This window comes from Micropterus salmoides, unplaced genomic scaffold (genome assembly GCF_014851395.1).
Source record: "Micropterus salmoides isolate LMB-PRFRI ecotype aquatic unplaced genomic scaffold, ASM1485139v1 Ms_hic_scaffold_1, whole genome shotgun sequence".
Taxonomy (NCBI): Eukaryota; Metazoa; Chordata; class Actinopteri; order Centrarchiformes; family Centrarchidae; genus Micropterus; species Micropterus salmoides.
In genome coordinates this window covers 10,158,198-10,184,379 of record NW_024040040.1, presented here as the reverse complement: position 1 = coordinate 10,184,379, position 26,182 = coordinate 10,158,198, and the positions used below count along the sequence as shown (strand labels likewise).

Genomic DNA, 26,182 nt, shown 5'->3' with positions numbered 1-26,182 from the left:
CACAGGAGCCTGCTGATATTGATTGGAGTTTCTGATGTCTGTCTGGCTCATTGTATAACTCTCACAAGAAGAGATTCAATATCCCCGACATCGCTGAACCTGAAGCCTTGTTTCCATAGTAACTCTGCTCTCCGTCTCTCTAAACATAGCCCTCCTGACTGACTTAAGCCCTGTTCAGATCATCAAGCACAGCTGAAGAGGAGGTAGATGCATGGACATGGACAATAATGTTCCTGACTTGAGGCGATGAAACAATTTGCCGGCTTGTCAGAACAACCAACGTCTTGGTGTATTTACAGTCTGAACGGTGGTCAAAGCGCCAGAGGAACAGAAGAAGACAACATGAAACTAGATGAAAATAGGTTTTTATTTCACAAGGGAGCGTTGATCTTTCTTTCAGAAAGTAAGGTTTACAAGGCGGCACTTGTTGAGGGCGCCAATGAGGACACTTGGTTGCGTTTTCTGCCGGGTAGTTTTAATCACAAAGCCCCTAATTCATCTCTCACCTGCTACTTTTCACCAAGTTTGCAAAATCTTAAAATAGCAGCATCTCTCTAAACAACCTGCTCCATTTCAGCCTCGAGCGAAAAGGAGGCCGTCATAAATCAAAACTACCGCAAGTGTGACGTTTCGGGGACAAAAGGGGGGCTGGCTGAATTTGCATTTGATGCAGTCGTCACTGTTTTGTAGGTAAATCACCACCAGCTACAGTAGAGACCAACAGGACATCACTGGCATCATCGGAATGAGAGTTAAAAGAAAAAGTACCATTCTTTGAGAAATTCAAAGGGAATCCGGCCTTTTATCCTTATTTGTCAGGGTCAATGGCATTTCTGATACATGAATTTGAGTTTTGTCTTTGAAGAATCACGAGGCATCTTTAGAAATCACGCCAGCAAGGATTCAACAATTTGATTCAGGAAATTTTACACCTATACAACCCTTACTAAACCTCCCTTTCATTTCCTGAAGAAGAACCTGCTGATGTCTGACGCAACCTTGGAGGCTGCAGCGCTCTTCCTCATCTGGCTCCGTTGTTTGGCTTGTTGAGCCGTCCTCTGTGGAGGAAAAATAAATAACATGATGTAAGAGTTAAATCTGCAGCCTGCGCTGAAGAGAAAAGTGAGATCAATATATTGAGCATCTCTAGATTAAAGTGTCTGAGCGGTGGCATAAACAGCGAGAGGATCCCCTTATCAGAACGTGCAGGTCCTCACATCAGTTCATGTACGTCAACATTTGAAGCGTTTCCTTCCAAACTGACACCCACTCTGACAAAAATGCTTTCTGGCGTGAAAGTAAAGCAGATTTTAGGACACAATAAACGCTCTGTTTTATTTTGAAATCAGTTCTGTTTTTGAGAAGTGAATTGTCTGTGATTATGAAATATTGACTGAAGAAGCTCAAGAAGGAAAATGTTCCCAAGACAGATATATAGCCTTTTGCAACAACTGCTATACATCAATATGTCATACAGCCACACCATGTGATGTTATTACAGGCAATATATAGCGTTGTGAGGGATGGTGTGACTTTTGATCAATGTGTTTGACCAAGTATCACATTACTGCCACCACATGTGATCCTCAACATGAGTGATGAGGCTTTCTTTTTATGTAGGGATAAAGGAGAGGTCCATCCACCAGGCACCTTAAATGTTAGACAAATTGCTTTTGCCCCTTAAGCCCTTTTGGCTCTAAAAGCTGCTGTTGAGGTTGTTATGGGTGCAGCGATGCGGCGTGTGCACGTACGGCTTTGTGGCAGACGGTGCAGAGTGTCTGCAGGTTGTCCAGAGAGCACTGTCCTCCTCCGCTGTAGACCGGCCGGATGTGGTCGACCTGCCAGAAATCCCCTTCGACCGGAGCGCGGATCATCTCATTCAGCTAGAAGCACACACAGAATGAAATAGTGAGCGTCTCAGTACACTGACTACCCTTGGATGTTTTCTCATACCGCTCGAAATTGCCAAAAACAAGCTGTGATTGCGTTGCCGTCCCAAACCATCCATCTATGCTGAAGTACATTTTTTGAACTGATGTGATGTCTTTCTCTGAGTACTAAAGTGACCTAAATTGTTATTTTACAGCACACACACACACACACACACACACACACACACACACACACACACACACAATCCTTCGTATTAAACAAATCTCTGCACTGCAGGGGCACTTCTGCAATGTGCTTCACAATAAAAGGAGATAAAAACAAATAAGTCTCAAGGACTTATGACATGACTACACATGACAGCATATAAATGGCAAAAATCTACAACAGGAAATAATGAAAGAAGAGTAGAGACAAAGGCCTGCGATAAAGGCTTAAAATGCCGAGAGTCAGATGTCAACCTTGTATGATTGTGAGAGACCAGTTGATGAAAATAATAATTACACCAAATCAAAGAGAGAACTTTGACTTTCTATTATCCATCACCATTAGATGGCTCAGGTACAGCCATAAAAACCAAAATGTTTTTAGCCTACATAATGGGCAGCTGTAGGGAAACCTGTGAGTACATCCCCAACAAAGACGGAGAAATTAGGTTAAATAAACTACAGGGAATAACATGCTACATACTCCAAATGTCATAGTGATGTCTTCAAGCTGTTAATAGTTTCATAATAACTGGTGTTTTTAAGTTCATGGAATAATATATGTAAACACCACACCATCGCTTATCTATGAAAAACAAGTATCTCCAAAATGTGAACTTTTAATGAGAAAAAATAGTTTTCAGCTTTGTGACAATGAATTCTTCAAATATTAAATGGGTTTTTAAATAAGCTTGAGAAATAGGAATTTTCTTAACCTATATAGGACCACTTGGAGATACATGGTTTTCACAGGACAGTGATGATTGCCAGATGACAATATTCTGGATAGTCTCCTAGCCTAGCTACTGTATTACATACATTACATGTATAATGAGGTATACCGATATAATTTCAAAAGAGATATAAAATTAGACAATACTGTTTATACCGATACAGTTTGATGTTGAGATATTTATTATGTTTCTGCAAAGTCCTGCCAGCATTTGCTCCTCTCTCTCCCTCACCACGCAGCCCCGCCCTTCCCTCTGTGTCTACGCGCACCAGTCTTCTCACAAACTCTCTAACAACAAGGAGGGAGACTCAGTGCTGGTCGATACTGCTGAAGACCTGGCTTGTAAAAAGAAAAACAACGTTTCAACGCAAACGTTAGCATGCTATCAAGCTAAATTAAAATTGTGAATATTTTAGTCTCAACTGACCTGTTTCTGACCTAAATATATGAATATAGGGCGTATCAAATCTAAACTCTCAACTAGCTTTCCTTTCTAATTCACTTATTAAATCTATACCAACAACACAGGAGGAGACTGAGACAAAAGGAAGTGATGAGCTGGATTTTAAAGCTTTGAGACAAAACAGAGACTGGTATTTTATATAGTGCTAACGACCTACTTGTTGGACCTTCCTAGGACTTAGATTGTGCCTTTGTATCTTTTCAGGAACAGATTGCTAAGCTCCAGCAGAGCAGAGAGGAGCTGGGAACACAATGACCTGGCAACTGAACCAGTGTGTTGCTTGGTGGTAAACATCTGAACAAAACTGTTTTATTTTATTCTGAAAATACATAGTAAGACAAAAAAAGGGAAGGACAGAAATAGAAAAAAAAGAAAGAAAGAAAGGAATCCACACTAAAAGAGAGTATACAGAGGAGGCAGGTAGAAGAGTAAAAGATAATTGAGAGAATTAGAAACAGAGAAAGAGAAGCCGATGGGAAGAGTTCAGTCAAAAGATCCATTTTCCTCCTGTGAGAGCTACTCTGACGACATTAAGACAGCAAGGTGGAATTGATCCCAACAGATTTAAAGAAAAGGCCTGCTCACAGGGGCAGAGTTCACGTCTCTCGCGCACACTCGTACGCACACGCTGACACTCTCCAGTCAATTGAACCTGCTTTTGTGCCAAAAAACCGTGCACCTCGCTACACCAGACTCCACTACTACACACTTAGACACAGGAAAATTCTGCTCACAGGCACAGAAAATCCACGCATACACCACAATACCAACACACCAAAAATCTGTTATACACGTACTCGCACACACAAAAAGAGACCCTAAGGTGCACATAAAGACCCATATACACATGTACGCACACCAGGAATCACACCCACTCACACACACCAGAACTCCCTGTATGAACCAAAAAATCAGCCTATAATCTTGAGGCTCCTCCACCGCTGCGCCGTCTTATCATGTGGCTGAGTTTGTTTCCTCTAAAGCTTGGTGCATCGATCGGTGCTGATGCTGCTGCCGGCGGCACTGGGATGGGGGTGTGTGTGTGTACACAAGGGGGGGGCTGGCTTTGCAGGATAACAGCCAACCAAATCAAACAGGCTTACTGGTCGAGGCCTGGCACTGGGAAAAAAAATCAATGGGCCCAGCAATCCATTTACTGGGCGCTGGCCCCCTGGAGTGCAGATCAACCTGTGTGTGTGAGCTTGTTTCACTATATTCATGGGGTCCAGAACCTGGGAGCCCATTATACTTGTGGTGTCTGAAAGCTTTAGGTTTTAAGTTTTAAAGTGCTGTTTGAGGGTTAAAACTTGTTTTTAGGGTTAGATTTGGGTCAAGGTTAGGGCTATTAGTTGTGATGGTTAAGGTAAGGCGCTATGGAATGCATTATGTCAATGACGGGTACCCACGAAGATAGTAAAATAAGGCAGTGTGTGTGTGTGTGTACATGTGTGTGTAGGTGGGTGGGATGTACAGGATGCTTTTATTTTTGCACTTACACACACACAGACAGAAAATGGCTCTCCCTCTCAAGTTATTTAGCTCACAGGAGACTGTTCTTACTGTTCTTACTGCAATAAAACAACAACAATAATTATCACAATATAATTTTCCTTAATAACAATATAACAAATGTTCAATAAATGTTTGATTTAATTAATTTGAATCACAAACAAATTAGCATTTATCAAGATATTTTTTTTGTTGGGACTGAAAAAAGGTTTTACTTAGTTTTACTCATGCAATCTTATTTCACATGAGCCCCTAAAAACACGCAAATCAAGTGCCATCAGCCTCAGCTGTACTTTGTGTTTAGAGCTACGTGATAGTGAACATGATAAACATTAAACCTGCTAAACAGCAGTATTTTTAGCCATGCTAGTAGAATTGCTTTGTGGATGACAATGTCGGTTGGTGGGGCCACCACTTTGGTCCAGACTGAAATATCTCAACAACTATTGCTATTCATGTTTCCCAGAAGATGAATCCTTTTTTAATCCCCCTTACTTTTGCTCTAGCGCCACCTTGAGGTTTACCCTTGTGGAGTTGAGTGAAATTTCCCGACAACTATTCGACAGATAGCCATAAAAGTTGGTACAGACGTTCATGTCCCTTTCAGGATAAAGTGTAATAACTTTGGTGATCCTTAACCCTTCCTCTAGCTCCATCATCAGGTCAGAATTTAAGATTGTCAAATATTTAGTTTTATGGCTAAATACCTGCAAACTAAGGACTTATTTGTATTAGCATTTAGCTCAAAGCACTGCTGTAAGTACACCCACACAGATACGGTATGGTAAATGTTTATTCTGCCATTGGTTTTAAAGATTATTTGGCCACATATTGTCTGACTGTTAATTAGCAGCTAATGGTAGATTAATGCAGACAAAGTTTATTTCCTGCTTTGTTGACTTTGTGAGGAAAAAATAAAGATATGGATGAGGCACACCAGCCAACTCAGCTAAAGTTACAGATTTTGCTGCACCTTGCTTCTTCAAGTGAATTATCTGTTATAAAAACTGGCGTCCTCTGCTGTGGTGTCTGACCTGTTTGAGTGACAGTTGGGTGAGCCAAGTGTTCTCCAGCATGTCCTTGCGCTGGGAGGGCGGGGCGTCACGGACCTTCAGGAATAAGTCGTGTGCATGGAGGCCGCAGTGCTGACAGATGCCCTGCTCTGCCTCCAGCACCTGCGAGCGCATATATGTCTGACTGGATCGCAACTGGAACTCATCCTGGCACCTATGGGTGGGGAAACAGGAATAAATCTGGATTTGTGGTGAAGTATATTTTCATTAAATTTACTCTGAATGAACTACAAACATATCTAGGGTTAATCCATGTACTCAATATATCAATTATATCCACATATAATACAGGAAATTTTGTTGTCATACATAACCAACCTCAGTTGAAAGTTAGTAACACACTAAAAAACTCTTGAATTCTCAGGATCTAGTGTCTGGGGTAGACATGCCCAAGCAGGTCTGGGCATGTCAGACTTGGGGAGCCAGCTCCGAATGATGTCTTGTGAAAGAAACTGTTGCATTGAACTCTTTAAGACTCCAACAGCTGTCTAGTTTCGTTCATGTGAAGTGTTGGTGAAGAAATCCATACTCATCCTTTGGCCAATTCTTGGACTTCTGACCTCCAACACTGGAATGTATACTCCTTTACATTTACAACACTAACAGCTGAAATTCTTTATTTTCATAAATAGAAGAAAGTTGTTATTGTTTTATTTACTTCTGTAGTAATGATTCTGCTGAAAGGAGCACAGAGATCATTTGTGAAAATAAGACTGTGATAAAGTTTGATAAGATCCAGGTACAGAAAAGTGAAGTATCTTACCTTGACTGAATGACCTGAATTGGCCCCTGAAAACCACTTCAGGAAATTGAATTTCCGCTTTAAATGTGTAGTGAGACTACAGACGCAACACTTTTTTTTCAGTTAAAAGAATGTAGTTGACCGTTATCTAGTGTGGCCATGTGAGAAAGGAAGCAGCGTCTCGCTCAGGGACATCAACACATTGCGAAGACCGAAACAGCAGCGTTAATTTTCCATTAAAAGCATTATTCATACTGGTGTTAAAAAGTAGTGATTTTGAAATAAAAAAGTAGTGATTTTGAAATAAAAAAGTTAAGTAAATATATATAAAAATTATAACTATAAGAGTCGCAGTGTAATTTATGAATCTATTTTAGTAATCAGAAAACAGTAAAGCAACAAGGTGAAGTCAACATTCACATGAAGTTTGTTTTGTACAAAAATCTTGAAGCTCTGCCTATAATTGAATTTTTAGGTGCCAGATGGGTGGGCTTTGGCACAAAAGACAATCAGTACTTGGAAGTTCAAGCAAACGCAGACACAAACTATTTGAAAGTTAATTTAATATGCTTTTCTTTGACATCTTAGCAAGACTGCCTGGATTGTCCCATTGCAGTAAACCCCACCCATCTGGTGCTCCAAGCAGTGAATGCTCAGATTTACATGCATCTGCTATTTGTCTGCTCCATACTTTTTATAACTTTATGTGCATCTCTCTACAATATTATATTTTCCACATCCTGACTGTGAAAATTCATGTGTATCTGAAGCTGCAGAAGCTCCTGTCGCCAGTAAAGTGTATGGGTTTAGTGTCACCATACCTGTGGCTGCAGAATCGAGTGTCCCAGGCCCCCCCGGTGGTAGAGCAGGCCTTCTGGCAGGACAGACACAGGGGGACACCCTCGCTGTCCACCGCCTGCAGGTAGCCGGACTCTGATGATGGCTGATCCTCCACTGTCTTACAGGACTCCTTGTCCTGCCTGCAGAGACACAGGTAGAGAATGCTGGTTACATTACCCAATATCAAATCACCTGGGTCAGTGATATCGTAAAGGACAAGATCTGTTTGCATGAGAGATGTTATACGGGAGTTGCAGTTTAAGTTGAAGCACTTCAAGCAATTGAAGTGTCAGTTAAAGTTGAAGCACTGAAAGGGTTTGAAGTATCTATTAAATACAATTATATAAAATGAGGTTCTGTTTACTTGTCACGAGGAGTACTACACAGCCTGTGTGAACAGTTGCACAATGGCTTCTGTGGCTCAGGAGAGAACGGAGAAAATAACCCAGATCATGTCAAGAGGGTTATCTTGAGTTTGGCCTTAGACTGGAGGCATGGAGTTTAAAAGATGAAGGCATTTAACAGGTAAGGAGGTTCTAATATGAGACATTATTGAGTTTCATGATGGGAAATGTAGGACACTGTGTTTTTGAAGCTCGACTCGTACTATGTACTAAAAGTCAGGATATCTCAGGCTCTGCAGCTTCAATTTTGACCATTCTTTTTTAAATCTCCAACAACTTTATGGACTAGGTCGCAGAAGTACCCCTCTATATTCTCAAATAATAACCAGTATTCAAATAATCACAAATCTCAGATAAAAGCTGGGGGCGTAGCCTGCACAGCACACAGCCAGTACCAAGCACTAATACAGTTCATTAGGGGGGATGGGGTAAAATACTACATCATAGTAAATTATGATAAAATTTATTTGTGAAACTTAGACATAAAAACTCGTTTGTAAATAGAGGCGTGTGTGTTTCAAATAAATAGATCTCTATTTGGGGATGATAGCTCTGTCCAGTGCACATGCTAACACTTTAGCATAAAGTATGTTAAGCAATGTAATGCTTAGATAGGGAACATGACTAAATATGATGAAATGTGAACAGAAATACTCAACTTTATTGACAAGAAATAACAAAGTGCAGTATTTAGACAAATTTTCAATTTATTCCATCTATGTATGCAATCTTTTCTTTTATATGTTTTTGATTCAGGCAGCACGGCTACTGCTGATTTTTTTCTAAACATCAAAGAGGAGTTACCTTGACCAATGTGACAGACATCAATATGTTTGCCAACAGCCTCATTCAATGTAGAGCTCAGTTCTTTCAGCATCAGCAGCACAGAAAACACAATTCAATATATATTCATCAAATAACAAAATAAATTTCTGTTACTTTGTGTGCTGAAGATGCAGAGTTGATGGACATATGGCCGGTGTGTGTGTGTGTGTGTGTGTGTATATACATGATGGTGATGTATCTGCAGAACATTTCAAGTATGTGTTTGTGCATGCTTGTCCTTTTGGCAGAGGACAGTGAGTTTTGGGCATTTGCCATGTTGTCCCAGCAGGGTGCTAGAGACACGTTGGAGGGGACAGATGGACTAAATTCTCTTTCCCCATGGTTTACAATTCAGACAGACAGAGAGCGGAACAAAGAGCCAGAGATACATAGCACTACAGAGAGAGATTTAATCATTGAAATGGAGAAGAAAAAACCCTCTAAAAAAGGAACCTTGCTGCTTCAAAGTTGAGAAGATACCAAAAACTGGAAGTACCAAGAGACAAATTTGGTGCCAGCAACATCTAGTGGGTGAAAGAGAGACAGAAATAGACTTTTTACTGGTGTGCCCAAACTGAATATTGTGAAAACATGGTACTTCTGAAAAAACTTTAACCCAGAAATACATGGTTTGCTAGTAACTGTAAATGTTGAAACGCATTACCTCACATCAAAGAAATAAAAAACATATTAAAGAATGTATTTTTGTAGCAATAATGTTTTTTTAAACATGATTTAAAATGAATTATAATGTGTACTTTGCATTTAGCTCCAAAGTAATTTAAATTCATATATGCACAAAGCAAGTGGGCACGTTGGCAGCTCCATATCGCAGCATGAGGTAACTCATACTTCAAACCCCAGAACTCACGCAACATGCCTTCAGCAAACGGCACACAGCCGGCTAATGTTTACCACGAGCTGATGCTTTATACCAAAGGAAACCAAAGACACGAGAGAGGAAAGAGATCTGACGCTGGGGAGTCCAGCTGTCAATCCATGGAGTGCTTGTTCACAGTTAATCATGAGGCTGATTCTATTTTATACATTTCTATTTTGTCGCTTCCTGTGGACATGGAAAATCCAGTGCACCTCAGTTTTAACATTAGTAAAATCAAATCAAACAGCTGTGATGGCAGCATTGCTGTTTTTCCCCATCACTCGGGCTGGGTTTCATACACTTTTTTGTTGCAGACTAAAAATTGTTTTAATGACAATGCCAGTTTTAGACGATTTTATTTTTGCACAGTTCTTATATGGTTTCTTGTATTTAGGTATTTGACACTTGAGGATTTGGGCTTTGTATGTTAAATGAAAAAAGGGTTTTGTAAAAAAAAAAAGGTTATATTTAAATGGCTATATTTCCCAAAGTGAGTGTTCTGGATCATTAAACACAGTCTAACATATGATTTCCATTACATGAGGTATTGAAAAAAGTCTTTGCTGCTAACACTGTGGAAATCCTAACCTTGCATCAGCACTAGCACTGAAAATATTTCAAACGATACCCAGCCCTACCCACAAATTACACCATCCCATAAATGTCAGATTTTTGCTTTGCAGAAAATGTGACTTTTTGGTGAAAATATATTTATTGTGTTTTCCTTTATGTATGCGATACGTGCTCCTTATGACTTTTAGAGGTTTTGTTAAGCAGTTTTCTTTTTTATACTTTGCTTCCAGTCTTCCAGCTCTTTTAAGCTAAGACAATCGCCTCATGGCTCCAGTTGATGACACACAGACATGAGAGTGGTAATGATCTCCTCTTTCAACTCTTGGCAAGAATTGTTCGAAGGTATAGTTTGACATTTTGAGAAAAAATAAATTACTAAGTTACATTCTTATTTGTTGCAAGAAATAAATAGCCTATGCAAGATTCTTCATCTGCAACACAATGAAATATTCTGTCATATTAATGGTTAAAAGTGTGATGTGTCAAGAATAACTAACCTAGTTGTTTGTAACAACAAAATTCTGTATATTTTAATTAAATTGCTATGATATAGGCTAATATGAAACAAAAAATATTTCTGCTCCGTTACAAAGTGTAATTTGTTCATTGTCATTAATTTTTTCCCCACAAACCGGGGGAGAGAATGGGTTTTCAGACGGGAGCCGGTGTTCTGTCAATTTATGCTACCTATGGAGATGTGCTACTTAGCGGTTCTGCACATGCGTATGACCCACAAGCGTTTCCACGCCCATAAATCTGTGCAACCTTGCTGTTGGGAATGCCGCTAGCCCTGATATCTTAAATAAAGATGGCATAATATAGTATTTCAACATGCTCCCCATCTCCGTACAGTACACATGGAGTGAGTAGTGGTGCAATATAAAATGATTCTGTAGTGGGAGCATTATTTGACAGGGGATATTAGTCTATCAGAATACGCTGCCCCTGAAATGATGTTATAATATAATCAAAAAAACAGAAGATGTCATAATACTGTGAGAGTTATAACTTTATGGGTTTGAAAAAGGGAACACATAAGGTAGCATTTTTTGATAGGGCAGAGCAAATCGATAGTCTCTGCTGTCGATTTGCGCTACGGTAGCATTTTTCGACAAGGCAGCATAGATCGTCAGAACACCGGCTCCCATCGTTCACTTAAGAGCTCTCAACGGTGTCGGTCTCAACTCTTTTGAGACCGACACATCACTAAACCTGATGTACTACCAGAGCTGGACCCTCCAACTGATGTAAATTTTCTAGGGCTGTCCCCAACTAAGGATTTACATAGTTGAATCAGATTCGTCAAGTCCTGCCTATAGTCGACTGATAGTCGAATCATGTGTGTTTTTGTGCATTTAGAGCATTAAACGTTTAAATGTATATTGTAATGGGGTGTATGTTAACTTATTGAGAGAAAACTGTTAGTTCTATGTAAAATCAGACGTTGAGCAACTCCATATCGCCAAAATGGCACGATCCTTGTTTCACTGCGAAGCTTTGATTGTGAAACTGACAGTCGAATCAGGCTTCGCCCATCAAAGCATCAAATCTTTGACTATTTGGGGTCTGCCCTAAAAATGTTGTTTGTTTTGTTTTTTAAATCCTTTTCTCCACTATGGGTGTTCACCATGGTTCTCATGTGCTTTCCCCTTAAAAACATCTTGTTGTCACTCCGCCCACGTGAGCGAGTTAAAAACATTAGTTGTGCATTGATATTAATGATGATGTGAAAATTTAATTCAGCAGCTGAGATGCGCCAAATATAGGGGGAACTCAACATTACTTTATCAATTAACATTTAGATGATCGAATTATGACAAAAAAAATCCCACCTTTAATAGTTATTAATAGTTATACAATAGTAATACTAAAAATTTCTAGTATATTTACAGTAGAAACCTTGTCAGTGAACTATGAGGGCCCAAAAAAAGAAAAATTAATAATAATAACGGTTCATTAATCATAATCGATGTAAAATGTTCAATTAATTGTGATTTTGATTTTAGGTCAAATTGTCCAGACCTGTGTACCTCCAACTGAAAAATGTAATAAAGAAATGAAACGTTGGATATAAATCAATATTGTCTTAAAATTCATGAAATACAAAAGGCTAAAAACAGAGATGAAGACAAAAATATAATCCTGCTACATTATCAAATAATTTTTAATGTTTTTCCCATTAGCATATTAGCTAGACAGCAGTGTTAGCTTTTGGTAGTTAGAGAAAGAGTATTTTGCTAAATAACATGCAAGCTTTTGACAAACACAGTTTTTTTGAAAACGATGTCCTCAAGCTGTACAAAGCTGCGTGGTGAACAAAAGCACTAATCCTGGATGGCACCTTGAAAACTTCATGACTACCTCAGGCATTTTGTATGTTGCTGTGTACATGTGAGAAAGAGTGTGTGTTCGCTGCAGGTTTCCATAGTGATGGTGGTTACATCTCACCCAGTAGATTGTATTATGGTCTATATTTACTGTACTAACACTCAGCAGGCCTTTGTGCCTCTCCCACAAGGCAAATACACATCTCCATGGAGACAGCTGTGGGAAGGAAAATGAAAATACACCGAATCCCAGAGAGGAAGAAGCCATGTGATGACACAAACCACCTTCCTATAAAGCCTCATCTTTATAAACCACAAACAAGACTGGACAAAATCTAAGAATCAGTTAAACCGAAATGGTAATGATTTTGCACTTGTAATCTACCAAACAAGTACAGTTAATAGAAAATACGTAGCTATCAGCAATATGTAGAGCTGAATTTGAAATTTAAGATTGTATACTGAGCCTAGAAGATATTAAGACTTTTCAACACTTGAGGACAGCTTCACCTCTCCTGCCCTGAACAACCACCCACGTATCTTGCCCTTTAACCTACCTCTCTGAAGCAGGTGGTGTCAGTGAAGCAGCAGACCTCCTCTTCGTGAACAATTTTTCCGTGGCGACCAGTCGGACGCTGCCTCCGTCCTGCTGGGCCCTGCTCAGGGAGGCCTGGGCCACCTCGTCTTTACTGAGGTACCTGTGAAAAAGTGATAAACGGAGGATTTGTAGACGTTATGTAACCACAGAGCTTGATTCACATGTAGAGCATGGGGGAGTAGGTGCAAGAGGATAGATTCATAAACTCTCTCTGGACCGCATTAGTACCAGGTAAGATGGGAAATTTGATGTTGCTCAAGCGTATCTGTAATCTTAGTCATCTGGTCCGGACTGCGGTTATCCTGGGACTCACCCACATAAATGTAACACACACCATCACCCACAGAACTGGCAGAGTACAATGTGAGATGCGTGTTTATATCTTTCTTGGCACCAAACTGTGCTTAAATGCACACATTCTTTCTTTTTTCTTATTGCTTTCATTGCTTATTTTCTATTCTATTTGTGTGCTTATATTCTGTTTGTCCTCTTCCCCTGCTGAATCCTATTACTATTGCTGCTGCAGCAATCTAATTTCCCCACAGGGATCGTCAGTCATCTAATCTAATCCGTCAACCCCGCCACTGGTTTTTATGGTCCTTGTAATACAGGTGGCTGGGAGTGCAAGTCGAAAATAGCATGAAACACTACATGTCAATGTGGACAGGATTAAAATGACCCCAGGATGTCAGAGTTGACAGGAAATACAGGAGAGGAGGAGTTGGGGGAAAAAGAATCACTGACTTGTTTGTGGTGGGCTAGAAGAAAATTGCTGTGGTCTTGAGAGAAAAGTGACCAATCACCAAACGTCCCCAGGTAACATTGAGGCTTTCCACTGAGGGATGATACAACACTCTAATGGTCCCTATAGAGCAATAATACTTTCTCTTTCCTTCTCTACAGGAAGGCCAGAGGTCAGACTGTGCTACTAAACAATGCTGAACGGACTCAGTGTCTTACTCAAAGACACTGTAGTAGAGTGGATGTTTGTGGAGTCTGGGAAGTGAACCAGCTACTACTTTACAAACCATCTACGTATCCACTTAACAAAGGTTTCTTTCTGTCGTTTAACATAACATCACATAACATACACTGGTAGTAGCACGGCGCAGATAGTGAGGAAAAGGTTTAAAAAAGAAAAAAAGAAAAGCAAAACGGCAGCTTTGAAAAACAAGGCTGAGGTAAGAAAAGATGGGTTTAGAAACAGGCGCCAGCTGATGCGTGGCATGGTGATGAAGCCATTCACTAATTGTTATGTAGATCGATAATTAATGTTGCATTTTATAAACATTGTTCTGACAGTTTTGTCAATTCGTGAACTTGATGAAACTTTATTGCAGGCAGACAAACGGTAGTGCTGCCACCTTTGAAATAAAATCAATATCTGAAACAGCTCCTAGACCTATTAGATCTGTGTCATGTAGAAAAATAAATTCAACACCATGTAACACCGTATAAAACTGCACAGTAAAAGACAGAAGAAAACCTGCCTGTGGTTATATGTAGAAGGAAATGTTAAAACCATACTCCTGAAAGGTTGTTGATCCACAGGAACAAAATTAAATGTTTCAGTAATATACAGTATATATATATAGCTGAAATGTTAACAAGGGTATTTACCACCTATATTCTCCAAGTGAATGGACTATCAAAAGCTTATTCTAGCCATTTCAAACAAAAAAAATGTAAATATGAATGTGTTGTTTAATTGTACAAATGGCTACGTGGTGCGTTTCTATCCTGACTGAGATGCTAGCCTCCATGAAACACCCAGCTATTTAAATAGGAAGCTGTTGCCATTGTTAAACTCCGCTTTTGGTATTTCTACTTGGCCCTGCAGGCTATGCAGGGATATCTTTATGCATTTCCACCACCTCCATCTGGACAGAATACTTTCTTTGGGTGTGAGATGGAAAGAGGGTTGGGGGGGAAATGAAGGAAAGATGGATGACAGGAGGCAGAAATTGGAGGAGGGAGACACATCAAAGAGGAGAGGTTTCTGTGTGGAAGCTGAGGGGAGATGAGGAAGAAGGTAAGTCTCCATCAAACACATGAGCTTCCTTTGCTTCAAACAGCCCCAGCACAGAGGCTGGATGAAACGAGATACCTTACACTAACAGGAGTCCAACTGCGCTTCTGGGAGAGAGACGGTGTGTGTGTGTGTGTGTGTTTGTTTGCATGTTTTTATGCAGCTAGGTGCTTGGACAGTATTTCTGTACACTGCTGCTCCTTCCTTATGCATAACATGTTTTTGCATTACAATTTTTTGGCCATCAGTAGCGTTATGGAGCTAGTGGGTTCCTTTATTCTTCATATCACGTGCACAATACAAACAGCAACACACATTGCTGCAGATTTTGCGCCATTCCACTGACCGACAGTTGGTGGCGGTAACGGGTGAAGAAGCGCAGAAGTGCGACCACAAAGGAGGTGAAGAAGAATGTAGCACACATAAATTTAAACAATGAAGGATTTAAAATATCTTTGAAAATCGGCTTTGCAAATGTTTCATGAGAAAGGAAACACATTCAACCACAGAGTGTATAATAGAAATGGACGTAGTCGCCATGACGTCACCCATTGGTTGTGGACTGCCGTAATGAACCCTTGAGTGTGGCATTTTGGCTGTCGCAATCTTGACTTTTTGCAACCAGCAGCACCAGATGTATCCAACAGGCTTACTTCAAAATGTACCCTCCGACTCCTAATAAACTTTTTCAACGGCGCTGGTCAAATGGTGCTCAGTGCCATGGGTACGACTTGCCTCTATCCTGATTGACAAGTCACCATGGTAGCGTCTATTTTCCTCTAAATGGGACCATCATTACTAAATGACCATCATACTGTTTTGAAGAAGACGAGTGAAACCATAAACTCATTAGGAAAATGTTTACTGAGGGAATAAATCAGGTGGAATGTAGGGTCAGTTTACCATTATTTCTAATGGAACAGGACTTCTTTTTGCACCACAGGAGTCGCCCCCTGCTGGCCGAATGCAGGTCTATGGCACTTCCGCATTAGCTCCACTGTTCAGACCTGGAGGTTCCCGCTTGCATTCAACACACTATTTACACTTAAATGAAACACACAATGCGTGAATGTGGACATAATTTTGTAACCTCACAGGGAACCTTTAAAGTTAAAGTTTAACATTTTGGGAAATATATGTATGCTAAGTAAGAAGCTATGGCTAGCAGCTGTCTAGACCAGGAGCAGGGGGAAACTGCTAGCCTGGCTCTCTCCAAACAGAACAAAATCTGCCTCCCAGCACCTCTAAAGCTCACTATTTAACATGTTGTATCTTGCTTATTTAATCTGAAAGGCTCCTGTAAAACCGTGAACTATGTATTGGACTATTTCTTGGCCGGGAGTAGTAACTTCCTTAAGTCTCTGCTGGTTGCTTGGTAACTGATCAGCTGCTGGAGGTAGCTTCATATTTCCTGTACTGACATGACAGCAGTCAGTTTTCTCATGTAACTCTTTAAGACAACTTTCTACAGTTCTGACAGCTACAGTAAATTTAAACATGCTTCAGTGGTGTTGAAGGTTGCAGCACCTCTCACCAGACACAGCGGTCAATATTGTTTTTTTGGATTATCTGGACATGGTTTTCTGCTTGTAGCCATTTGATGCACAGCTGCAGGAGTGCAGTTGCAGGCCTGTGGTGGCAGCGGGTTGCTGACAGCGTACCTGCAGAGCCTCAGACAGCAGCTCAGTTCCGCCTAAGCCGGCCTGCAGTTCAGCTCCGAAGCCAGACCCAGCTCAGCTGTGTGAAATCAAACTAACGAGCTAATTCTGCAGTCTGGCCCAGCTGAAGCTGCTTTGATTGATTGCTGCTCCCCTCCACCGGCCTCAGTGAGACATGGACGGTACAGCAATAGTCTATTCAATGTCGGATGGAAGAAATTCCCAGCTGTTTTATCGGAAATGACATGCAGTGTAATGGTCATCCAAACGAGGATGAAACATGGAGCTACAAATTCAAATTTTAAATGTATATGTTCAACTGTTACCTGATAAATGTTACAGCAACTTTAGGTTGACATAATGGTGTATATAAAAACAAATCTGTGTATTATGAGGACTACAAACATGCTGTATTTCAAGCAATAATCAGGAAGCTTTCCGTGCTGGTTGAAAATCTTAATGATTATAAGTGGCACCTGAAGTTCAGTGCACCAGTTCAGCCTGTGAAAACAGTTGTATAATGTTTTCTGTGGCGCTGGAGGGGCACTGTCAAGTCAGAAAAAACTTGGCATCTGCTGCTTCAAGCTTGACCATTTTTTTTTTTATTTGTCCCCAAAATGTATGGAAGTGCAATACTGACTTGCTGAGTATGCTTGAATGTAAGCTACCATAATGACAAGATGACAAAAAGTGCTTTACATATTCTGGTTACTTGTCCATTTTCGTCCCTTTTAGGTGCTGTACTATCGCACATCAATCGCAACTGCAATTTCAGGCAAAGTAATATAAATTAAATAGTTTTTCTAAATTGTTCAGCCCTATGCTGTACTATAGTATAAGGTTTCTGAATTAATGTTATTATATGGATGTTGAGTATTATTAATTCTGCAATCACGGCAAATTTAAAATATTTCTCAAATTACATTTTTTAAAAAGTCTTCACCTGTACATTTTAAGTTTAACAGCCTTATTTTGAACATTTTGGATTCTATACTGGACTATTCTATTTTGGACTATAGGTAATAAAAACATGTTAACTGAATCTTACCAACAAGTTCTACTTACATGTGTTGATTAGCAACCAAATGCATAAAAACTACCAATACGAAGAAAATTAGTACGCATACTGAAAGAAAATTCATGTGCTTTCTTATTGTATAACAAAGGCATATTATAGAAGCAATAAAACATTTATAGCCAATGTTTGCAGACATTTTAGCGATGAAACGCACTTAGGCAAGATGCTAACTGGATCAAAACCCTCTTAACTCTTCTGAAATCACTGTAAATCACCATGAGTGGCTTATGACGAAAACATCCACAGTGTTGGAAACCCAGGCAAAGTGCATTAACTTTGAAGTAGTTGAAAACTGAGCGTCTCAGTGCTGGGAAGGTGAGCTGTGATCGCCCCGCTGAGCCGAAGCTGGAGCTTGATTGGTTCTGATTAGTGAATAAATCAAACAGGTATCAAATCAAGCCGGGCCAATTGCCTCCTACTCACACCTTGATTAGGTTCATGCACCTAAACACGTTCCCTGGTTGAGAAACACTCTCACACACACACACACACACACGCAAGTCTGCCCTGTAATTGGCAAACTCTCCCTGCCTCTATCCACGCCAGCTGTAATTAGTGTGCCAGCAACAATGCTTGTTTGTCAGAAAACACACATGTACACATACACAGTGCTCATCCCATCCTCTCTTATGCCTCAGCTGACACCCTTTGATACGCCCACACACACATGCACAAACACACCAATACTATTCAGCCTTCCATGACGCCTCAGGGCAGTTAGTATTTACAAATCTGCTTGTTTCTCTGTAAAATCTCCCACGCTGCTTCTCGGTTTCTGACATAATGTTGGGAACTAATTCGTCTCACTGTTTCCACTATTTTAAAATGTACACTAACTGGCACAACGGGGGCGCTAGGTCAAATTATTTCTTACTGTTTGGCTCAGAAGGGATAACATATTTGTTCCTTTTATACAGATTTATTTGCAGTTATAAAGGGAAAGATTTAAATTGTTCACAACAAATTGGTTGATAACACTGTAACTTTTTAATGGTTCCATCTGATTTTAAACAAGAAGGGAATTTCAAATGTGCACCTGATGGCTACTTGTGTGATATTGTGTTTAAAGGCTAAAGCTACATCCTCACCAGGTGATGATCCATGTAGAAGACATGGAAATAAAGAAACAGTGTAGAGCTAGTTTGTCCTAGCATTGTGAGCATGATAACAAATGATGCATGAGTATTTTAAAACAGCATGTTTCACCTTTAATGTTAGAAAAAAAGGCGTATGGGATGAGTGATGACTGATTGATGTTTGGTGATCATAACTCTTTCTCTTGTAAAACTCCCGAAAATCCAATAAAGAGCAGGACAGAGTAGCTAACATTAGCTAAAACTAATAGCATCCAAGATCAGCTTCCAAAAAGTGGGAAATAACAACACAGTGGATGTGCAAGTAGTGTTTTAAAATAACATGTAACCCCCATAAATGAATGTAGTTAGTTAATCATGTGCTTTTTGGCCTTGGAAGTAACACTGGGAAACTATTGGTAGCAAGCTAGCCGGATATGCTAACGTTTGCAGCTTACGCATAAAAAAAGTGGACGCTGTGACGTTACCCATTGCTTTTTGGACTCATAGCCTCCAATTTTGCATATTGGCTGCCACCATCTTGGTTTTTTGGAACCAGAAGTGACCATATTTTGACAAGAGGGTGGAGCAGGATAGGGGTACTTGTCACTCACAAGGTTGCCATGCTCTAAATCATACCCTGCTTTATTGTCTATTTTCCTCTACATGGGACCATAATTCACAAAATGAACATCATGTTGTATTGAAGAAGACTTGAAACTAGCGATTGAGACCATAAACTCAGTAGGGAAGTGTTTGCTGAGTCAAATCAAATCAGAATTAGGGTCATTTTGTCATAGACTTTTGTACAATCTGACTTTTTTTTGCAACCAGTGGAGCCATGCACACCACTTTGACATAAGAAGACCCTTAACAAGCTCGCCGTGTTTAGTTAAGGTTGCTAAGCCATGATTAACCAATCATTGTTCAATAACTAGTTTATTCACAGCTACGCTTTTGAAAGTCAAAGTAGCATATGTCCTTCAAGAACATATCTGAAGTTGGAATCTGACCTTTTGGTGCTCGAGTGAGGGCGTTGGGCGGCGGCCAGCTGCTGCAAGCCTAAAGTGGGGCTGTGGAAGAGGAGGCCGCTGCGTCGAAGCAGTTTCTGCTTCATGGCTGCCAGGCTGCTCCACTCCTGAACGAACCTCAGTACCTGCGGGGGGACATGACACCTCACTTCGTATTCAATTTCAGGCGGCTGGAGCCTTCATCTTCAACACAAATTGATATTTTAGATATTGGAGCCTCTTTAAGAGCAAAACATTTTTTTTTACTTTTTCAATTTTGAAAAAAAACTTGAGCTGAAAACAAACAAGCCCTGCAGAACGCACGCACACACACAAAATAATACACACAAGGAGACAGATTTCCAGATAGCTGAATAAAAACCCATCAAACCAAGAGAGCTGTATATGCTTTCAGCCAAGTCAAGGATTCAAAAATTCACTGGCAAAAAAACAAATAGCACACCAAGCACCAAGGCCTAATGGGCAATTTATCTGGGTTTATTACACTGGAGGAGTGTTTTTTTGGATGATAGCTACTCTCACAAAAACATTATTTGTCTGAAGGTAAAACTCAATATTCATTTTACAGAGTTTTCTCACATCCACGCCTGCTTTGCTGGTGTGACCTGAGGATGCAAAGGGAGGTTGGAGATGGACGATATGCTTGGAATCATTAAAATTATATTAATAAGCATATTTTCAGTAGTATCAGTAAATGACGGTGTAGCAAATGTGGAATATCACATAAATAATCAAACTACAGGGCCTTGTTTTAGAAAGCAGGTTTAAGTAACTCTGAGCTCTGAGTTCACAGCTTGAGATGGGAGGGAAATAAAGAGCAGGGCCTCCATTTTAATCCAATGGTGCTAGAAATACGAATGCATGCCAGAGCGGACCATGACATATTTCTAAAAAAACAGGAGTGGAGGAAGGATCAATAAGTTAAAAATATTACATTTTAATAAGCGTGGTCTGCTCATTCAGCATTTACCAGATTTGAATTTCCTTAATCAATGATAAAGTGCTGCAATCCTTCTGTATGTTTTATCTAAAAAAATATATATTTATTTAGCTGTAAGCTGACGGGGACAAAATGCCGGTGGCAATAAAATAAATGAGAAGACACATCATCAAGACACTCATGGACCTTTGATTATACATTCACAATCTGACCCAGTAACAGTTATTTTGGTGATTTGCAGTTGTAAATGTGTCTAGGTCCAAAGTGACTGTAACGTTTTAGACATCTATTTTACATTTTAAAAAATCTGGCTCGTTTCACATTTAATGAAATGCTGTCAAAACACATTAAGCCTAAACACAGCCAATTCACTTTTAAACTACATTTAGTCCAGTTTTTGGCTCTTAAAGTGGTTTCAGCTGCACCACAATCATCCTCACTCAGAAATATTCACATCATCTCCAACATAAATGTTCCGTCAGTGTGACCAGTCACACCATGACAAATGATTGTTCATTGATCAGTTACAGCTTCCTACAGATTAGTTTGATTTTAACAGTGATTACTGCAGCTATGTAGCCCAAGGTAAGTGTTTCAGTGCAACTGTTGACAACCTGACAGAGTCACAGTGTTCTAAAGAAGGACACGCCTATAGATTTATTCTAAGATGAGGATGAATCAAAGATCGTCTCTGTCCTTACATCGGTCACGTTAAAGATCATGTTTCGGTAACAAAATGATATCTAACTGAATTGGCGACGTTTTTGAAGACATTAACTTCTGCAAATGAATGCGTTCCCTATATGCTTTGATATTGACTGTATGAATGAGAAAATGAGTCAGAGGGGAGGCGTCAGAGAGAAACTCGTTGAAGAAAACCTGCCTTAGCATGGTGTAACATGAATAAAAAGCCTGAAGTTGTTACCCTGTTTGTGCCTGTTTCCATATAACTTAAGACTAATTCTGACTTTTTCATTATAAATTTAAGATTTTGACTGTAACCTGATTCAAGAACAGGAACTACAGGGCATTTTGGCGGCCTGGTGGCTACAACACGCATGTTGTTTTGTGACTGCAACGTCCACATTCCAATTCTGGCCTTCATTGTGAGATTTAACCACTGCTGAATACTTAATTCCACTGAATTTATAGCACTAAAATATTTCACTCTGAAATACATCTTAATTTGTGCAGTCATCTGAACCTTTTGCTTCTGTTACTATCGAAAGAAAGCAACAAAAATAGACTTAAAGAATAATTCTGTAACCTAAACGTGTATTAATCCACAGCTGAAAATAGCCCATTTACTCCTGTTCTAGTAATGTTTGCTAAAAAATTACAGAGCCTTTTTTTAAAAATCAAACTAAATGCTTGAGAGCTAAACGATAATCGTCTTCAGCAGGAACCAGTGGGCTTGGGGCTGAGTGCCACAGACAGGGTAGTGAAGTACCAAGGAGAGACGCGGTAACGCATTGTTGGTTTTTCATCTTTCCATGGGATTTGCTGACAGTAAGAAACATAAAGAACAAAGCCAGCTTTATCTTGTAAGAGGCACAAGCACAGAATTAAGAGGATGACAGAGTACACTCTGCAACCTAACAATTAACAATGATCTTCTCAGAAATGTATTATTTTGAATAAATGTATGTTTCATTCCCTTTAAAGACCCTGTTTTCATGGTATACAGATTTATAATCGTTTCCTATAAATTCTTTTAAAACAGGTTTGCTTGGGAAGCCTCTCTTTGGTTGTAGGTGAGTTTACACAGCGCTGCCTCCCCGGTCCAAGACGTGTTGCAGCCCACGTTAAACTGCTTGCTTAGTATTGATTTTGATGGACAATTGGTGAGTAACAGGGCGTAAATGATGGGTCAGAGGATGGATGCAACTCACGCCTTCGCTTTACAAACCAACATAAACAACGTGACAGGCGGGGTTGTCTGTCAGCGGCTCTGTTACTGCCAAGGCAGATTGCAGGATTTAATATTAGCTGGCTGGCGTGCGGGGTCGTTTGAGGCGATGATCCGTCTCCTTTAACGACCCTCATAAAACGGCACTTTCTCTTTTGCCGGTCTCCTTGGCTGCCCAAACCCCCAAACCACCCCCTCTCTTATTTCCTCTCTCCGTCATCACCCAACCCCTCCTCCCTTTCCTCCCCCCTTCAGGCCCTGCAGTGGTGGAAGTAGGAGTCCACACTCCCCCTATCTGTCAGGCTCCCAGTACCGTGCTTCTGCTCTTCCTCCTCATGATCAGTGGTATCATTACATTCACACACACGTCTGATATCTGTTTAATAAGCCCCGTCCAGCCTTGTGCCTCATCTTTACTGGATCAGTGGAATTGGGGAGATAGCTCTCTGACCGCGATATTAAACTAAATTATCTTAAAATTAAGGTCATCCTTAAAGCAGCCTACGGGCTCACTGGCTGAAAACCCTTCAACCTCACTCTTGTGCCCATGTAGAAGCTTCTGTCATCTTGGAAATTGTGTAGTTATAAATGGTTGAATCTTTTCTCATCAATCAAAAGAATGAAATATTGGCGCATTTTACAACCTCAAAGTCTAGTCCAGAGGAATGCCCCTTAAAGGCGTTTTACAGTAATGACTCATTAAGTAGGTCTCCTTCGTGTAAACACTCCTATCCGCATGCACACCCACACCCACAGCCTGGCAGGAAGGACAGACCTGTATTCGATTTTCCCGGCGTCGACTGAAGGCCTCGGGCAGGTCGTCCCAGTTGGTTAGTTTGATGTCCAGAGGGACGAAGCTCAAGTTCAACGGATTACCGTCCTAACAGATACGGAGACAAGAGAGGAAGAAGATGGCCTTAAGCAAAGCGATTTGTTACCACACTTTATTTTACTAATACTACCATCCACACATACCACACTTACTAGAGCTACTAATATCCAGAATGAAAATCTTTGGCCCGGCTAATAAGTGTAGCAGCATATTCACCCCGTATCATTAAATATTAAATATTAAGCCTGTACTTTATTTTTGTGGAACATTTTGGGGTGGGTTTTTAACCTCCAATTTTAGCATCTATGAGCAACATATTAAATTAATGATTTATAAACACACTATGATTTTACATTTACTCATTTATCCAGAGCGACTTACAATTGAGCATCAACATACAAACATCCATTAAACAATCTATATAGTAAGAGATCTACAAGTGCCAATAAATACTACTATGGGCAGCAATAGATACTAGCAAGAGCTTTTAGCGCGTACTGCATCAATCGGGTAAATACCTGGGGAAAATAGTAAGAGTTAACGAAATAGTGCAATCAATACAAGACATTGTAAGGTGATAGAAGAAGAAGAGCACAGGAAGTGCATGTTAGAGGTTAGGAGTTACAGGTGTTATAAGAGGAAGTGTTCTCGGAAGAGATGAGTTTTCAAGAGCTACTTGAAGTTAAAGATTGACGCCCCTTCTCTGATGGCGTGTGGTAGCTTGTTCCTCCACGTGGTGTCACAGATGAGAACAGGGACCGAGATTGCTTTGTGTGATATGGCAGAGCCAGGCGGCGTTTGTTGGAGGAGCGCAGTGGCCCAGAAGGAACGTAAGCTTGTATTATGGAGTTTAGGTAGATGGGTGCAGTAGTCACTCTGCAGGCAATCATTAGTGACATGAATTTGATTCTGGAGGCCACAGGTAGCACGGTCACTGAGTAATGGAGTAACATGAGTCATTTTGGGCTGATCAAAAGCGGCACGACCGCAGCAACATGGTCTGAAAAGGACAGCTGGTCATCAATCATGACACCCAAGTTTCTCACCATCGTGGTTAGATTGATGGTTGAGGAGGCAATATGTACTTTAATGTTATGGGATAGATTGCTTGGCTAGAGGTTTGGTTGAAGGTGGCAAGCCTTCATCCATGCAGATGTGTCAAAGAGACAGTCTGTGATCCGCTCCGTGACGGTGGGATCGTCTGGCGGGATGGATAGAGTTGCGTATAATAGTAGCTGTAAGCAGATTTAGGGACATTTTTTAATGTTATGTATGTAATGTTGTTGTAATATTGTATTTTGTTAAACAAAACACCTCAGTTCACTGAAGGAAGCCGTCTGAGTGTGTGAGGAGCAAGCTTGTTGATGTGTGCATGTAGAGTCCTCTGCCGTTTGACTCGTCCACCAATAGGGGAGAAGTTGACCCCTTGAGATAAAACCCCTCCTCATTTGCATAATAAGGCAGAAATGCATAGAAATGTAAAAAGGACAGGCAGAAATAAATACCATTGGGGAAATAAATAGGGTAGAAATGCAAAGTAAGAATAAAACAGACAAAAATAATAAAAACACACAAATAAATAAATACATTTAAAAAATAAGTAATTAATAACAAAAAGTTGAAGATGATAACGGACAGTAAATAAATAAGGTAATTATGATAAAGGTGAATTAATCAAGAAGCTAATTAAAAGACATATATACATTTATGTCTAAATGTATAACTTCATTACTGCCTACATTTATTTATTTACTTTATTTTTTGTGCATTTAATCGGATGCTTATTTATTTATTTATTGAGCATTTATTTCTTTCTGTATTTATTTCTTAATCTGTCAGAATCAGTCCTCCATAATACAAGCACACACACACACGCAACGATTAAAATTTTTAAACTAAACTAAATTGCGATTAATCACAGAAAATCACGTGATTAACGATTAATCGCATGATTTTCTGTGATTAATCGCAGAGTTATGCGCAAAATTGAATAATGAATTCTAAAGTAGTGTATTGCGCACTTTTAATTTAAATGTACTGCTATATACACAAAAGTGCAATAACATGTGGTTTGCAAACACTTTAAACAATTAAGGTGCTTTTTACCAGCAGTATTCCCTTTACACAGTAGCAATAAAATATTTCTTGTAAATCTAAACTTAAACATTAATGTAATCAAATCAAATATTAAATTACAAAGCTATTTGCCACTGCCAGGGAATTACCTTTTGTCTAGCTTGTTAAAGTGAGTTACCATCAAAGTCCAGTTTTCTTGGGGGTTTTTCTGAACAGGTAGCAGCAGAAATATTTTTCTTTTATCAGGGAGCAGCATAAACAGTCTACTGTATGTTCATTAGCAAGGTGAAGTGGTCGAGCACAAGGTGTAGCAACAAGCGGGTGCGTTCCCATGAAACTGTTGTGCTCGCCTCACGCACATGCCTGTGCTCGCTGCCGAAGTTGAATTGTCTTGAACTTTTTGTATGCAACGCACAGCACAAATCATTGGAAGAGAGACTGATCCTCGCTGTTTGTGAGTTTCCAGAATCTATTACTGTTTATTAAATAGGTC

At 39.9% G+C, this 26,182-nt stretch overlaps 1 protein-coding gene across 3 annotated transcripts in view; it reads right to left on the bottom strand.

Annotated features, from left to right (window-relative positions):
- Positions 1–348: 348 nt before the first annotated feature.
- zranb3 (zinc finger, RAN-binding domain containing 3) overlaps positions 349–26,182 on the bottom strand; it is a 93,681-nt gene continuing 67,847 nt past the window's right edge. For all 3 annotated transcript variants that reach the window (XM_038717759.1, XM_038717752.1, XM_038717765.1), the window contains 7 exons: positions 23,557–23,661; positions 19,915–20,057; positions 13,023–13,163; positions 7,438–7,596; positions 5,836–6,028; positions 1,752–1,883; positions 349–1,058 (listed from right to left, as the gene is read on the bottom strand). In XM_038717759.1, coding sequence (XP_038573687.1) covers positions 960–1,058; positions 1,752–1,883; positions 5,836–6,028; positions 7,438–7,596; positions 13,023–13,163; positions 19,915–20,057; positions 23,557–23,661 — 972 coding nt within the window. In that variant the 3' untranslated portion in view covers positions 349–959. The remainder of the gene's footprint in view (positions 1,059–1,751; positions 1,884–5,835; positions 6,029–7,437; positions 7,597–13,022; positions 13,164–19,914; positions 20,058–23,556; positions 23,662–26,182) is intronic.